General features: G+C 32.7%; 1 protein-coding gene, 1 long non-coding RNA gene and 1 other non-coding gene across 3 annotated transcripts; 1 reads left to right on the forward strand and 2 right to left on the reverse strand.

The window, feature by feature from the left end:
- Window positions 1–5411: 5411 nt before the first annotated feature.
- Window positions 5412–9154, reverse strand: LOC105159216 (uncharacterized). Its single transcript, XR_016064482.1, has 3 exons — window positions 9022–9154; window positions 8857–8926; window positions 5412–5650 (listed from the first exon to the last, which is right to left on the reverse strand). It is a non-coding gene; the product is annotated as an uncharacterized LOC105159216 (long non-coding RNA).
- Window positions 9155–12151: 2997 nt separating this feature from the next.
- TRNAD-GUC (transfer RNA aspartic acid (anticodon GUC)) lies at window positions 12152–12223 on the forward strand. The gene has a single exon. It is a non-coding gene; the product is annotated as a tRNA-Asp (tRNA).
- A 2015-nt stretch (window positions 12224–14238) lies between these two features.
- LOC105159217 (geranylgeranyl pyrophosphate synthase, chloroplastic) lies at window positions 14239–15761 on the reverse strand. The gene is made up of 2 exons (XM_011076201.3): window positions 15143–15761; window positions 14239–15050 (listed from the first exon to the last, which is right to left on the reverse strand). The coding sequence occupies exons 1-2, from the start codon at window positions 15666–15668 to the stop codon at window positions 14497–14499; spliced, it is 1080 nt and encodes a 359-aa protein (XP_011074503.1). The 5' UTR covers window positions 15669–15761; the 3' UTR covers window positions 14239–14496.
- Between the last annotated feature and the right edge of the window lie 2660 nt (window positions 15762–18421).

The raw sequence follows: 18421 nt of genomic DNA on the forward strand, positions 1-18421 counted from the left end.
TCCATATTTGAGTTGTTACACACTGATCTTTGGGGACCCTATCATCAGAGTTCCCTAAATGGCTGCAATAATTTCCTAACTCTTCTGGACAATCTTACCCATGCCACTTGGACATTCTTACTTAGATACAAATCACAGGTGCATCAAATAATAGCCAACTTCCTTGCTATGGTAAAAACCCAATTTCATACCTAAGTAAAATGCATCCGCTCTGACAATGGAACCGAGTTTAACAACTCTCAGTGTCAGTCCCTATTCCATTCTTCTGGTATTATTCATTAGACATCATGCTCGTACACCCCTCAGCAAAACGGGGTCATCGAACGAAAGCACAGACATGTACTTCAGGTAGCTTAGAGCTCTGTTGTTCCAAGCCCACTTACCTCAAAAATTTTGGGGTGAATCCATTCTAATAACTACTTATCTTATCAATAGATTGCCCACATCCATTTTTCACTGGAAATCTCCCTTTGAAGTGCTCTATAACAAACCTCCCAACCTCAATAACATCAAAGTCTTTTGGCTGTCTCTGCTTTACCATGAACACCTCACCCCAGAAGCAAAAATTTGATGCGAGAGCCTCCAAATGCCTTAGTATAGGTTATAGCCAATTGAAGAAAGCCTATAGGGTGTATCATTTGGATGCACATATCTCCTTTGCCTCTAGAGATGTTATATTTTGCAAACACTCCTTTCCCTTTAGCTCTACTTATTCGCCCCCTGATCTAATATGCCTTCCTCTTTCAATTGATGATATGGAACCTCCTTGTGATGCACCTGTCCCCTCTCCTCCATCCTCTGAATTCGTTCCAGTCACAACAGCACCTTCTCCCCCTCTTCGTCGGTCAGAAATGACCCATTCCAAGCCTTCTTGGCTCGCTGATTACGTCTGCAATTGTTCTTATTCTGCATCCTCTTGTACTCCCTCTTCTTACTCTGTTGCACATAGTGTTTTTGTTACCAACTTGTCTGCCTTGCAGGAACCTAAAAGTTATCTCCAGGCCAGTAAAGACAAGCGTTAGGTGAAGGCTATGTCTCAGGAGTTGTAGGCGCTTGCTGCAAATAACACTTGGACCTTCACTTCCTTGCCACATGGGAAGAGAACTATTGGCTCGCGCTGGGTCTTTAAGTTGAAACTCAAGCCAGATGGGTCCGTTGATTGCTACAAAGCACGCTTGGTTGCAAAAGGTTACAACCAGATTGAAGGGGTAGATTACTTCGACTCCTTTTCCCCTGTTGCAAAATTAGTAACTGTTTGTGTGTTTATCTCTTTGGCAGCTTCTAAATCTTGGCCATTGATGCAGCTCGACGTTAATAACACATTCCTCCATGGCTCCTTGGATTTGGATGTGTACATGGACCCTCCTGAGGGCTTGCTCAATGTGCCTGCTGGTTAAGTTTGCAAATTGCAGAAATCCCTCTACAGCCTTAAACAGAACTCTCATCAGTGGAACCTCGAGCTGACCTCCAAGCTTGTCATGTTTGGCTTCAGTCAATCTTCCCATGAACATTGCCTTTTTCTCAAGAAATTTGCAGGTGAGTTTACTGCTCTTTCAGTATATGTGGACGACATCTTGTTGACTGGATCATCTCCTGCTGCTCTTCAATCTGTCAAGGATTAACTCCATCGCTTTTTCACCATTAAAGATCTTGAAGCGGCTAAATATTTCCTTGGTCTCGAATTGGCTCGTTCCTCACATGGTATTTTAGTCTCGCAGCATAAAATTTGCAAGATATTCTATCCGACACTTCCATGATCAATGCAAAACCTGTTCCCACTCCCTTGCCTGTTGGACTTAAGTTTGTTCTTGATGATGGTCATGTCCTTCCTGATCCTGGCCATTTTAGGCGCTTGGTTGGTTGCCTTCTCTACTTGGGTTTTACTCGCCCAGATATCGCCTTCGCCGTCCAGCAACTTAGTTAGTTTCTTCAGGCACCTCGGAGCTCTCCTTGGGATGCAGCATTGCATATTCTTCGCTACCTCAAGGGCACTCCCACCATCGGTTTGTTCTTCTCTTTGGCCAGTTCCACTCAGTTCACTGCTTACTCCGATGCTTCGTGGGCTTCGTATTTGGATTCTCACTGTTCAATTATTGGCTTCCATGTGTTCTTGGGCTCCTCCCTCATCTCGTGGAAGACAAGAAAACAAGCTACGGTTTCTCGTTCTTCCGCCAAAGCTGAATATCGTAGTATGGCATCCATTGTCTACGAACTTCTTTGGATTTCATTTTTACTCCGTGATCTTAGCATCTCTGTGTCTCTGCCGATTCCTTTTTGGTCTGACAACAAAGCTGCCCTTTACATCACTGCAAACCCGATCTTTCATGAGCGCACTAAGCACTTGGACATCGATTGTCATCTTGTTGGGGACCAGTTTAAGCTCGGTTTCATTTCCCCTTCGTACATCCGCAACTCTGATCAATTGGTCGTCCTTTTCACCAAAGCTCTTCCTTCCCCTGTTTTTGCTCGTTTCCTCTCCAAGATGCGTCTTTCTTCCACGCCTCCATCTTGAGGGGGGGCTGTAGAGATATGATGATTTTGTCTTGTTCCCAACTATAGTAGAAGCAGAACTCCATTGAAGACGATGCTGCTGCAGTACTCTGTTTCTATTTATTCTTTGTACGATAAATCGTGTTTTTCAATATTAGTTGTTTAGCATTTTTAGCTTTGACACTTGGAAGCTTTTTACACACAGGCACATGTAGTTAAAGTTGGTACACATTCTTCTTCACTGCAACCATGTATGTATACCTGCAGTTTAGATGTAACAAGTTCAGTTTTTGGCAAATAAGAAATATGTTTTTCTCACTGAAATGTTCACCATGAATACTGCTACTTGTTTGGCGAATTTTTTCTTCTCACAACTATCTTTGGCAATCACTATTTCCTTACCCATCGTGTATGATCACGTCGGGGCAATTTGGTTGTACCTAATAAAGCATAAATCTCATAGTGTCAACATAACAATTTCCTTAACATTGTCAAGACTCAATTTTCTGGCATAGGTTGGGCATCCCGCATGGATAGCCCCCGTTCAGTTACTGGTTATTATATTTTCCGTTCTTCCTCATTGATTTTTTGGAAAACAAAGAAACAATCAAGGTTCATGGCTAAGGACGAATATCGTAATCTAGTCTCGAGGGTAGGTGAGCTCCACTAGATCCTTATTTTCTACGAGATTTCAGAATTCCTATGCACACACCAATTCCTTTTTGGTGCGATAATCAAGCGGCTTTACACATCACTACGAATTTGGTATTTCACGAATGTACCAAGCGCCTGGATATATATTGCCACTTGGTGAGCCGTAAATAAAAGCGTTGGTTCATTTCTCCTTGACACATTTCTAGCAAGCAACAAAATTGCTGACTTGTGTACCAAAGTTCTGCCTGCTCTTTTATCTCTGGTGTCCAAGTTAGGCTTGGTGACACTTCGCCCAGTGCCAACTTGAGGAGGCTGTTGAGTTCTTGGGTGCTATTTATCGTTCCTTTTGACAGAAAACATAGTATGGCTTCTTCTCTCTTTGGTTTGTTAGCTGATGTGAGCTAGCAAGCATAGCTGGCATGTTCCTTTTTTCTTCCCGTGTGTTATATATAATCAACTGTTCAGCACAATTGTTAATAGCATGTGGTAAATATTTTCCATAGAAAACAGAGTGTGGCTTCTTCTCTCTTTCTTCAAGATATCACAGAGAAAATCACATTTTGACTTGTCAAAAGACAGGAAGAGAGAAGGCAGTCTCTTATTTCAAAAACCAAAATTCGGCTACATCTTCCGTGACATGGACTGTAAGAATAAGATACTACGAGGGGTGATGGTTTAGTATTTCCCTTTTCTTTTTGCTTATACGTATATGCGATGATACAATATTAACATAAGGTAAACTGCTCAACAACAAAACTCAAATTTCTGTATCAACTGCAGAAGCTCTAAAAGAAGCCTCGTCAAGGGGTGTAAAGTGGTTATAGCGACACAAAAATAAGAAAGGAACTTTGTCTGGACTTTTGACACTGGACATTGTGTGCTTGACTTAGTCCTTGTTTGACACTGATGCTACTATCATTGGCTCGCTCTGTGATAGACTCGTGTATTCTGAAGATGGTAACTTGGCTAGCACAAACGACATTATTTCATCAGAGTTTTCTTTTGGGGTTTGCATACAGGTGTAGCTTCTGAGACATATGTTCTTTTCAGCAAATGAGATTTATGGCTTCGTTTTAGTGGTACTTTCTTTTCAATTGAACATTATGACAAGATTCTCAGCTGTATTAACAAGTTTTCTCTTTATACAACAATCAGAAAAATAGAGTAGTCGTTTGCCTTCCCTAGTAGAGTGAATTCCTGTCGTGCTATGTCTTCCTGGTTCCTTCTACCAATCTCTTCCTCACATGTGGAGTGACGGGATACACATTAGGAACTTCTTAGATCATGAATATGCAGATCAAATGCTTTTCTTCTATTATATTTTTTTTGGCTGCAGCCTATAAATATAGACATAATTTGGTTAAATAGATTATTGCAGAGATCATTAAAAGACAGGGACATGGAAAGATCCATATTTTAAGTGTATTTAGTTAGAATATCAGGAGGGTTATCATGTTAGTTATTTGTCGTTCTTATGCATGTATATTAAATGCTTAAATTAATTACTTTGAACTATAAATTCTATGATATTTCTATATTCAGCTATGATTTCCAAGGGTTGCTGGTCTATGGATTATTATTTGTATTGCTGAGCCATCATTCATATAGTGGTGTACTATTGTAATAGCAGAAGCTGATCTTCTTAGATACTTCTGAGGTAGTAGCTGGTACTTTATGCCCTTATTGGGCAAACGCAACAGAAGTTCGTGCATCTATTACTCAAGCAGTATCGGATATGCTTGAAATTGTGGCACCTGGGACTTTGAAAGGAAGTGGTGTAAGAATACTTTTTGATCATCTATGGGTAACTCCCAAAAAGGTAGCTGACTCAACCTGATGTTTTGATCAGTATCTAAGTCAGTTAAAATAGTTTGTCTGAGGCATTTTGAAAGGAATTAATGTACTCGCATTACATTTTATTTGAGAAATAATTTTCCGTTAGTACACGATACTGTTGATTGGCTTGCTTTATTTGGTTCTTTAGTTGCTTGAGTTCAACAATATACCTTCCATGTGGTTAACTCAGCCACAATGGAATCAACTGCGTATGGAAGATGCTTGAATTACAATTTTCAACAATGAAGCTTCTAATACAAGTTGCCAACTGAGAAGCATTGCTATGAAGTGAACATATATTGGAACACAAGTGCTCTTTTGCAAGGCGTAAAACTGTTTTAAGTGAAGTATCTCAATCCACATGGTTATCATTCTTCTATCCATATAAATAAGATTCTAATTAGGACATTGCGTGGTATTAAAAATTGAAGTAATTGCAATAGGCAATTTTAATAAAAAAATAAAAAGAGGAGTATAAAGAATATATGTTTTTCCCTGAAGACACAAGTACTACAAACAGAGTATTCTTATTTACAATAGGCTAGATTTATTCTTAAGCTAATGGCTGTTGATGTCTTGAAGAAATACTTGAGCCCGATAAACATGCAAGCTAGTGTGTCATTGTGAATGGATGCAAGTCGGCAATTGTATCATCTTCACTAGCATTAACCTGCACATAATCAACAATATCAGTATATTTAAAGATATATGTAAAGAGCAAAATGCATAACCGTATAGCATGCAACTCGTCAATTACGACGGCTCTAGAATTCATACTTGGTTTCTCAATTCAGTGCTTGCTTAAATAACATCATCTCGCTAAAAATTGTTTGGGAATTTAAAGATTGAAGTAGAGATTCAAACACTCAATTGTTTCACATTAACCACTAAAAGCAATGTGTTCTTTGACACTATCTAGAACCACATGACAACCTATGTATCTATCTCTTCCTCTCTACCATTTATCTAACCAAAGACGGAACCTTTGTCCCTATCTAGTTTTCTCCACCGTCTTCCCCCATATTTTAAATTTCAAGAAAGGTTGAAACCATTGAATTTTTTTCTTTGTATACTTCAAACCCAAAAATGTATGTGAGTTCTATGAAACCTTCACATTCTCAACATTCTAACTTGAAAGTAATAGGATTATAAATTTGAGGCCAATTTCAAATGCGAAGAATGAGTTAGGAGTTGACGCCTAAAGGGGAGATAATTCTCCACAGTTTTTGCAAATTTATTCTCAACTTATTCATTATGTTTGGTTTTATCCCATTTGCCTTTTCAAAACCTTTTGTTTGTCATACATTTAAGACTTTTGTACAAATCATACAGAAACACCATATTTGTCCATATCGACATCTAAACTTTGTAGATGTACCACAGTAAAATTTGTTGAAAAATCGCTACTACGCAACCACAAATTAGTTTATTTTTGAACTTCGAAAATAAAATATCATATACTACACGGTAAAACGGTTGTCTAGATGCCAATCTCATTGTTTATTTTTCAATTACCTTTGCATCTATCATCTTAAAAGATTTCTTTAAGTATTATGAAATCAATTATTTGTCACAACAAAAAAAGTTAATTATACACTTTTTTGGAAGTCTAAAGAAAAAATTATCCATTTGTTCAAAAGTAATAAACCGAATGCACTTCAAACTTCAAATTGTTCCCAAAAAATACAAAAACTGCTTTTAAAAAATATCAATAAAAATCAATTAACAATTTTCTCTTAAAATAAAAACACGTGACTTTTTTTATGCACTTATTCACAAAAGTAATAAACCGAATGCACTTCAAACTTCAAAGTGTTCCCAAAAATACAAAAACTGCTTTTAAAAAATGTCAATAAAAATCAATTAACAATTTTCTCTTAAAATAAAAACACGTGACTTTTTTTATGCACTTATTCACAAACCAGAAAATTTATATACTTGTTAAACTACACAAGATATTCAGACTTTGTAAATTTATCTTAGAGAAATTAGTACACTTGATGTTGATTTTAAAAACATACGTTGATAACAGAAAACAATTGACGAGAGAAAACAAATCTTAGCAAAAGAAAAAACCACAATTTTTTTTAAAATACACTATAGTTAATTCCTCATAAAAACTATAAAAAAATTCTCATATCTAGTATTATTTGAGTTACCAAACTTTTTGTTCATTAAAACACATTTATCAAATCTTGAAATTATGTAATAATATTCACAAAATTCACAAAGAAAAGCAAATTTAATTGGCATCTAGACAACCGCTCTACGCTTAGCATAGTATTTAATTTTCCAAAGTGCACAAATAAAATAACTCATAGTTGGATAATATAGATTTTTCGATATTTTTCTATGATACATCTGCAAATATAAGATGTTAACATGGACCAACATGATTTCTGTAAATTCATACAATTATTTTAAATGTATAACAACAAAAAATTTCAAAGCAGGCTCATGAGAAAAACCCAACACGACGAATTAATCAAGAATAAATTTACAAAAAAGGGGAGATTTGTTCTCCAATTTAGGACTCAACTCTATCCTTTCATCGTTCACATTTCAACAGCCTCAAACATTCTCAATCCTATTCTTTCCGAGTCAAAATGATGGTCACGTGAGTTTTTCAAAGAAATCAACGCACAAAATTTGGATTTGAAGTTTACAATGCATAAAATCAATGGTTTCAGCCTCCTCGATTTCAAAAATATGGGAGAAAAGTTGGCAAGGAAGAACCGATAAGGACATTGGTCACTTTTCAGTTAGAAATTCAAAGAGAGGAATATGAAGATACACAAGTTAACATTAGGTTCTAAAATATCATCAAAAAACACACTTTTAGAGGCCGGAATGTGTCCCGATTGAGTGTTTAAGTCCTACTCAACCCTTTTGATTCCCACACAATTTTTAACAATATGAAAGTTATCCGGCAACACAGAATCTGCAAACCAAATCCAAATTCTAGCGCCCCTAACCATTAATGAACGAGTACACATTACCTATACTAACTAACATGCTTCACTTGTAGAATTAAATATAAACAGGCTACAGTGTTAGGCCACCATTTGTAACTGCATAATACGTACTTTTGGAATTTAACTAATGACGACTTATCATATCTACCTCATGCTTTTTGGGACCTGAAGCATACTAGGCAATTCTCAATTTTAATGGCACTGGCAAGAGATATACAATGACAATATTGCTAACAATGAAGCATGCAAATAAAATAATTGCTAATAGATGATAAGACATCTCTGTTAAATAAGTCCTTTCTCCTTGTACTTTGCATTAAGACAGAACTAGGAAGAAACCAAGACAGGGAAGAAAACAACATAGATACATAACTGTGGCATTCTCCAATTCAAAGGCATAATATGCAACAGATATTTCATAACCACAATACCTTTCTAGATGTAGTTGAGAGTTCATATTATGGTTGGCCCATCGGTTGGGCAAGTACTGATTGGTTTAAGAAGTTTAATCACAGTCCAACCAGAAATTTTAAGTTGAGATCAAATTGGAGTAACAGACGGTGGATGGCGGCACTTAAATTTCAGTTAATAACATATAATCATTATGACAGGAGATAGGAGAAATTGACCACTAAAACACGGGGGAAGTCTGATTGTAGAAACGCCGCCTTGAAAGAAAGAAAACCAAAACCTTCCAAGAAAAAAAATAAATTCAAGAACAAATAAGAAACCGTGTAATCAAGATTGTGAGTGCTGGCAATATGTATAAATGCAATTCCTGGACAAATGGCATGAATCTTGAGCAAGACCGGATTGAACAAATTTGTTATGCAATGGGAAAATTGTGTGAACTCATGCTTCCTGAACTAGTTATAAAAGAACCCTTGCAAAAGCAAAGTACCTTTTTAGGTAATAATCCGAGAAATAAAAGAGAACCCATGTAGTAGTTCCTTGAAACAATTAGCCAAAACCTCCAAGAAAAAGAAAAAAATTCAAGAGTAAATAAGAAACCGTGTAATCAAGAAGTACCTAAACATAAATAAGAAATTGTGGAATCAAGAAGTACCTAAAGATGGAGGCCTGAGGGCGGTCGCAGCAGGAGAACGGCGGAGGTGGCTGCCAGAGAACGCGTCGCCATTAGAGCAGGGGCTTTTCTCTTGAAAACTCTCGATTTTGCACTCTCTCGATTTCTTTATGTTTTGTTCAAAATTCTCTTACCTGATGTTGTATATAAATTGGGCTGTGGCCTATCTCCAACGGTACAAATTTCAGTTGGGCCCGACGGTAAAACACCTATTATTATTATTTTTACTTCAATTTATAATGATAACAAAATTAATTCATTTGCTTGAAAATTTAAATTATTACCCAATTGAAAAATGGTCGAATAATAATTATAAAATATAAAATAATATATTCAAATAATAAAATTATGAATTCAAATGCAAATTTTTTCGAGTGAGTAAGAGGAATTACAAAAAATCGCGAAAAATATGGTAAAATGAATATATTAAAGTTTTTTTTGATTAAGAATAAAATAGAATATTTTTGGATAAATAACAAAAATAGTGAACTATTAGCCATGTGCTACTATAATTAAATCCTTACTAAATTTTATTTTCAGGAAATAATTAGCATTTATTTTTAACAGCAATATATAAGTTTCCATGAGTTTACAAAATTTGTTCATCTACATTATTATAAAAAAACAAAAAAAATCCTTTTTTCGTGCCAAATTTACCCTTGAATTCACTTTTTTCTCTAAAAATTTTTTATTAGAATAGAAATTTTAATTTTTTTAATAATTTTATAATTATAATTTTTTTCTCTCATCCACTGCTCCATTATTTCTCTCACATCAAACTTCTCCATATTTTTTTTATAATTTTTTTATTAAATTAACAATCATAATATATTTTTTCTCTGTTGCGTGACGTTTTTTCCTCTAACAATTTTTTTGTCTTTCTCACTCTCACGCTACGATTGTTGTTTTCACAAAAAAAGAATCTCTTAATCTTATATCATGACTTTTTTAATGCTTGCGAGAAGTCCGTGCAACAGCGATTAATTTATTAATACATAAACTCAAATAATTACTGCAATTTGAGTGTTATATTTATTGTTAGTCCTCTCAACCATAAGTTTATTGATTCAATTACAATTTGTCAATTTAACATATTAAAAATGAATGAATCCACATATCCACTTAATTATAATTGGGCTAGCTATACATTTTTACAAAAAATGGTTTACAAGTTACACTTCAAAAAAATTATTTTATAGTAACAGCTTTTTAAACGGCCAAGTTAATAATGTAAAAAAAAAAAAATTAATTCATAACGACCGTTGTAACGGCACCTCCTATCGCGGCTTTTTTCTGTAATAAGAAATCTTTGTAACGGCTTGCTTGAAACTCGTTATAATTTGTAACGGCTGTTGTATTGTAATAAGCATGAGAGACCGTTACAATAGTAGTTCAATTGCAAAAAATGCATTTAGACCTATTTCTGAAACTGTTAAATTAAATTTGATTTAATAATTATTGAAATGGTCTTTATAACACACATAAAATGTTAACATGGAACAACATAACTATTGTAAATTTATACAATAATTTTAAATGTATAACAATAAAAAATTTCAAAGCATGCCCATTAAAAAAAACTCAACACGACGAATTAACCAAAAATAATTTCAAAGCCAGTAGCCCATTGTTCTATGTCATGTAAGCTTATTATCGATCAACACAGAGGTAAGTATTGTCAAACAACAATCAAAATGCACGTTAAATCTCTACAGTGCCAACATCCAACCAAAGCTATGTATTGATGATAAGTAACTTCTTGATACGAAAACAGTTTGATTGTTATTTAACATCCTGAAACCTGAAAAAGGACGAGCATCATATAAATGATCAGTAGCCACTTCACAAAAATATATTTTCTTTAAAAAAAAAATAGAAAGAAAACACTTAATTATGTGAAGTTAACGACTTCGCCTAGTTTTCTTTTTTTTTTTAAAGGATAAATTACAGCAATCTTCTGAAATATTTGGCTTAATTACAAATATTTATAAATATCTTTTTAATTTTAACGACCGTTCAATAACTATCACAATCTGTTAGTTTTTATCTAATTTGTGATAAAATGATCAATATATCTTTTAGACTATAAAATTAGCTTTAGTTTTTTTTTTTATAAAAAAAGTATGGACTAATTATTTCTGTTTACAATTTTTTTTATTTTTTTCATCTACTTCGTCATTTTTTTTATAATTTTAATTTTTTTTAAAGAGCAAAAGGTGAGAATTTTAACCATCTATTCAAAAATTATATAATTTTATCAAATATTAAAAAATATTACTAATTTATAAAATAATAAGAAATATTTATAATTATACCAAATCTTAATAAAGCTCGTTGTAATTAAAAAAATTTGTCAAGTCAATACTCCAAGCTACGACTACTTCACAAAAATTTAAATAAAAAAATGTGAAGTGATTACTTCACAAAAAAAGAAAAAAAAAATCAGAGTAATTACTTCACAAATATATATATATATATATATATATATCTTCTTTTTTCACGTTACAATTAGGGATAATTGTATTCCTCTTATTTAAAATTTGGTATAATTATACTTAGACCCCTTGTGATTTGAATAATTATATTTAGCACCATTGAGGTGTTTGTTTCCGTCTAATAAATAAGTCACTCCGTCAATTTAAATTTATAGATATTAACAAAAAGAACTGAATGAAAAATAATATTTATTCTCGATTAATTTTTAATTGGAGATCAAACAAGTATTTTTTCAACTAAACTATCCTTATAACAGTGAATATATACCTCCTCGCATGTATTAAGGCATGAACGCTTATGAAGTGAATTTGATGATAAAAAGATTTATTTAACCTGAAATAAATTAATAATAAGTCAATTTGGGTAATAAATATTATTTTTTTATTAACATCAACAAATTTACTAAATTTTGACTAATGAAAAGACTTCTTTGTTAGACGAGAATATCAAATATAAATTTTTTAAATTATAAAATAACTAATAATTACATGAAATTTTGAGGGAGAGAGCATAATTACCCCTTATGTAATTATAAATAAGCGGAATCAGGGGCTTATATTATGGTTTAGTCCATGGCTAAATAGAGATAGCATTGAGCATATTATTTGTCATCAAGGTCGTTGTAGTATAGTGGTGAGTATTCCCGCCTGTCACGCGGGCGACCCGGGTTCGATCCCCGGCAACGGCGCTTTTTCCACCTATTCAGACTTTTGGCGGTGTAACGCTGTCGATTCTTTTGATTTTGGATATTTCGGGACCCATTTTCTAAATTTCATTATCATTTGAAAATACAAAAAACATATGCTTATTGTACTAATTTCATGAGAATTATCTTCGAGATTTTTGGAATTTATGGGGTTTGGGCATCATTAAATATTGTCTTAATCTGAACATCCTTAAGTATTCAAATCATCACATTGATCATAAATACTGTACAATCACGTGTAACTTTTTAATTAGTAGAATATGATAATACTGAAATATCTAAATCAAATCCTAACTCTAATTATTTAACACTTAAAACAAGTTGACTATACATATATTAATCAACGATGCTTAATTAAAAATTATGAGCATCAAAGTTGACATATTAATGTGCTGCACATGGATATATAAATATATAAGAAAAAATCGCTTATACGATTATAAAAAATTATCATGTTTCGTATTATTAGGACACATTATATATTATTGCTATATTAAATAATTCTATTATAAATATTTATAGTTGTAGAGTTCAAATCCCAATCCACTACATTGTGTGACAAACATTGTCAAAACTCCTTTGCCCATCATTATGTGAAATTCATTTCATGTCCCTTTCTTGACGTTATTTTCCCAAATGTGGACATCATCAATTTTCTTACAACCTATTATTAAAACAAGTCTCCACATACTTCACACAAGACGGAAGAATTTGTAGTTTCAAGTCTCAATCCTTACTAACAATCCTAGTCAATCACAAATCTTAAGTTGTAAACAATAACTGCTCTTACTTCAAACGGAGAGTTTCACGTGTACTTAATTTAATATATATATATATAGGTTGTTGTGATTGCTAATATTATATTCAATTTTTTATTTATATTACTGACGATCGTAATTAATGTGCTGTATATTTAACGTGGATTACGTAATATGAACAATTGCAGTTAGTTTTTCAAATTTCTAAAATTCCTTTTTCTGAAATATATATATATATATATATTGATATTTTTAAATTCATCAATATACTATTGACATTCAGTACATAACACAACAATATTTTTAAATCAACAACAAATAAAAAATAATATAAAGTCGTAGATTAAACACCTTTTGTCTGCAGGACACGAACTCATTGTTGTGAGGACCTCACTGCTCGGGCAAGAGATCATGGTCTCAAATTGACAAAATTTTAGATCTCTGCAGGAATAATGACACAATTTTGAATAAAACACCCAATATGCCACTATCTAACATATACAATAGGACCATGTTACTAATATTGCACATTAATTATATTGCTATATAGTGTACAAAAATCTACATTACCAAGAAAAAGGCTGGTTGAATTCTCTACCCATATAGTTAATTAGTACAAGTTGAATATCGCACACACGCTTTCCATTTTTCAAGAGTAATAGCAAGTTTTTCTATTTTTACGGGTTTAGAAGAATGGTTAGGGAGGTTTTGAAGAATGGGAGGGTGGCAAGTTAATTAATTAAATAAATACTCAAACAATTTATATCTATATCTGTACTATATAAAAATTAAAGCTTTATTTTCATTTACAAATAGTGGTTATTAAATTTACACTGCGGTATCAATTTTTTAATTATCAAATATGTTCTTACGTATTTTAAACCACTCCTCCTCATCAAATTATTCTTATCATCTATATGGTTTATACTATCTACCTAAATTACTTTTCTTTCTTTCACTCTTTCTTTTTAATTATATATTGTTTTTATATATTTTATTCTTATTTATTATATATTTTAAAATGTGAAATATTATGTATCATATATGCACATAGAAATAACGTACCACAACGACTAATATATATAAATTGCATACAAAATTAAGTGAGACACAGAAAGGTGGTCTCACTTAATTATAAGGAATAGGTAGATATTTAGATTACATGTACATTTTTTTAAAATATTAAATAACATAATACATATAAAATACATATTCACTATTGAATCCAAAAACAGTATCTTAGAAAGGAAATATTATCCCATAAAATAGAAGTCCATGTAAATCAAGAAAGATGCCAATTTAACACCAGATAACGTCCAAATTTTTGTTCCTGCCAAATTTACCAAAAACGGAAAAACTACAATGTGATTTTCATTGCGTACAATTACAGCATAGGATATATATGTATATAGATATCATCTTAAACACTTCCAACAATTTACTACAACAAACATTAAATTCTAGAAAACAAGAATTAAGCCCAGAAATCTCAGCAAATTAATTCTGCCGGCGAGCAATGTAATCAGTCAACGCCACCAGCGGCGCCACCTTTGCCGGATCGAAATCCGCCAGCTGTATCTTAGCCTCTTCATTCAACTTCTCAGCAAACTCCACAGCCCTCTCCAGTCCCAACAGCTTCGGATACGTCGTCTTGTCTGTCACCAGATCTTTTCCGGCGGTCTTTCCTAGCTCCTCCGACGACTTAGTCACGTCCAATATATCATCCACCACCTGAAAAAGCAGCCCGATTTTCCTAGCAAAAGTCCTCAAATTCTCCACTTGCTTATCACTCCCCCCACCCATGATTGCACCTAAAACCACCGCAGCCTCTAACAGTGAAGCAGTTTTGTGTATGTGTATGAATTCCAATATATCCAATCCCACATTTCCGTTGTTCCCTGTGCAAGTCAAGTCCGCCACTTGCCCCGCCACCAGCCCCCCCGTCCCTATCGACTTTGCCAATTCCCCCACAGCCGCAAGAACCCTTTCCGGCGCCACCGCGGTGGTTGCGGTGACCATGAACTCAAACGCATAGGCCAGTAAAGCATCACCTGCGGAAAGGACAGAATAAGATGGTGTAGGATGTATACATATATATATGTGTGTGTGTGTGTGTTTAGTATGACTTTTTGAATTAATTTACCAGCCAGCACCGCCACATTCTCGCCAAACACTTTGTGATTGGTGGGCTTGCCACGGCGGAGGTCGTCGTTGTCCATACAGGGCAAATCATCATGGATGAGTGACATGGTGTGGATCATCTCCACCGCGCAGGCTGCAGGCATGGCTGCGGACTGGTGGCCGCCCACAGCCTCGCAGGCGGCAATACACAACATGGGGCGGACCCTCTTACCGCCGGCTAACAAGGAGTACCTCATGGCCTCGTGGATGATCGGCGGGTTCTTCACCGGAACCGAGTCGTCCAAGGCTTTGTTCACGTAATTGGCTTTCTCAACAACGTAAGCTTTGAAATTGAAGGTGGGTTCGTCTTTCGAAGTCAAGATTCTATCTTCTTCGGCAATAATGGCGGACACGACGAACGGCGATACGGGCTTTCGTAACCTGAGGAAATTAGGTTTGATTCCCCGGTGGTCGGTGGAGCCAATGAAGGGTTTTTTGGACGGGCATGGTTGCTTGAAAATGGAATCGACAAGATTCATAGTCCTCATTCTGGTTCTTGATTTCAGCAAAACAACAGTTTTAGTACTGTTCTGTAACTTTGCGCAACGGGTTCAGAACTACACATATATATAACATACATGTAAATAAATAGAGATAGAGTTGTAGATGAGAGAGGTACCAAAAAAGTCAAAGATAGAGAAATGAACCTAAACATGAATGATGGAAGAAGAGAAAGTACGATGACATCAGATGATACTACTAAATTAATACTACGTTTCCATTTTTTTCTTATCAAGTGTGTACAATTATTACACGCACGTCTCATTCTAAAAAAAATGACAATTTAATTAATTATGTAATCATCACTTCATGGTGTTTGATTGAGTTGTAAATATCTATTTATTAAAAGAATTATACTCTCCTCTATTAAGATTTAGTATAATTATATATAGATTTTATTTGATTTAAAAATTATATTTAGTACTTTTAAAATTTGCTTCTATCTAACAAATAAGTTCCGTCAGTTGTTAAAATTCACTAAATTTGCTAATATTAACAAAAAAAAATTGAATTTTTCATGGTGGAAAGAATAGTTTTTTGCATCGATTTTATTTAATTATAGTGAATAATAGTCATTTACCATGATTTTTAGTTATAGCCACTAATATTATAGTCAATAGTAATTTTTTTCTAGTATATACCTCTCCTTACATGCATTAAAGCATGAAGACGTGTGATGTTAATTTGGTCATAAGAAATTTATTTGACCTATAATAAATTAATAATAAATCAGTCGGAGTTAAGTATAACTTTTTTTTTCAATTTTTTTGTTAATAATCAACAAATTCAGTGGATTTTGACTAATGAATGGACTTATTGTTAAACGAAAGCAGACCTCAAGAATACTATATATAATTTTTCAAACAACAGAAGGTTTACATGTAATTGAATCAAATTTTAAAAAGAAGAGTGTAATTATTCTTTTAATAAATTAAAAATTATAATTATCTGTCACCCTTCAAGTTTACAAAATATTAGGTAACATGAATGAACACAAGAATTTTCTATTCCAAAAGTATAGGTGTATCACAAAATATTTTGCAGGCTTTAACTCAAACTGAATTTGATTAAATTAAAATTAATCATTTAACAAATGCAATTTGATTGACAAATTGAATTTTTTATTTCAAATATTGTTATATTCTCTATTTAATTAATATATTAATTTTACAAAATTTCATTATTTATTTTATTTAAAAGAAAGAAAGGTTTTAATAAATAAATTCACTCGTCAATCAAAATTTACTGAATTTATTGATATTAATGAAAAAGTTTAGATAAAAAACCATATTTTAACCCAACTGACTTATTATTGATTTATTATAAGTCAAATAAATATTTATTAATCAAATTACTCTTATACATCTTCACATCTTAATGCATGCAATGATGTATATTTTCACTGTTATAAGAGTAGTTTAGTTAGAAAAATATTTGTTTGACCAGCAATAAGTCAATAATAAATCAATCGAGGATAAATATCAATTTTCATTCAATTTTTTTTTTTTGTTAATATCAACAAATTTAGTGAATTTTGACTAACAAGGAAACCTAGGTGGAAGTAAACCTGAAGAGTATGATCTTGTAATTATCAAATTATAAAGAGTTTATACGTAATTATACTAAATCTCAAGAGAAAATAATGTAATTGTCCTTTATTATATAATTAATTGAGCCAAGACAAACCTAATTTGAATAGTGCAACATGGGGCAAAGTATTTGGAATAAAATTTTCAAAATGCATAACTGGTGAGTAATTTGCCAATGAGGCATAATTCAGTTGGTGAAACTGAGGCTTCATGACCCCTAGGGTTAAAATTCTGCTTTATGTGTGGAATGTTGTTAGATACTGATATCCGACAGAAATAATTGTAATTAATTTACATATGAATAGTTAATCACTCTTACTTGAAAAAAAAAAAAAACAAACTAGTGAGTAATTTATAAAACACGTCCAATCACATCTTCAAATTATACTTATTATATAATCAAGGGATAGTTACATTTATACCCTTGTATATATTTTTTTAATTATATAAATCACTCCTATTTTTTTAATAATTATATAGAAACCGCCCCATGAGTGTTTTCTGTCCAAAAAAATGATTTGAAATGTCAATAATGCCCCTGTCGGTGAAGCATTTGAAAAATAAAGTAAGATGAACATGTTTTTATGTGTGACAGATTTGCCCGTAAGGGCATATTCCTATAATTATTAAATATTAGAAGGGGCGACAGAATAATGTTATGGGGAAAAGTAATATGGGCTCATGTGATTTTTATTTATTATACCATTTTTTTAATTTAAATCTAATTTTCATACCATTGTACTTTTTAATCTTTACAAAAATTTAAATTAAAAATTTGGCATTTATTAATAAATTTTAAATGAGCATAACTATCCCATTTTACCATCATTTTTTTTTATAGAACCAATATTAAGTTACACATTTTAATAATTAAAATATGAAATTATATTTTTATATGTTCAAAAATATAATGATTAAATTATTATTTATAATTTAAAAAATATCTCAACTTGTACTCATTATTGTAATTTTTTAACATAAATACTTATTTAATAAATATGTGAGAGCACATTATACACATACCAACTAAAAGGAATATAGGCAATAGCGACGTTGGGAGAAAAGGAAAAGAATAATTTATTAAATAAATTATTACTAAATTATCTTAAAATAACGATTTGCCAATTTCAATTAAATTTAGATCAAATACA

The sequence above is a fragment of the Sesamum indicum genome, linkage group LG3 (genome assembly GCF_026168435.1).
Source record: "Sesamum indicum cultivar Baizhima isolate 11 linkage group LG3, ASM2616843v1, whole genome shotgun sequence".
NCBI classification, from domain to species: Eukaryota; Viridiplantae; Streptophyta; class Magnoliopsida; order Lamiales; family Pedaliaceae; genus Sesamum; species Sesamum indicum.

What these genes read in the sequence shown, in the direction of transcription:
- LOC105159217 (XM_011076201.3), bottom strand. Translation starts at nt 15,668, where the DNA reads ATGAGGACTATGAATCTTGTCGATTCCATTTTCAAGCAACCATGCCCG. An exon ending in GAATGTGGCGGTGCTGGCTG is followed by an intron (nt 15,051 to 15,142) that starts GTAAATTAATTC and finishes TCCTTTCCGCAG; the next exon opens with GTGATGCTTTACTGGCCTAT.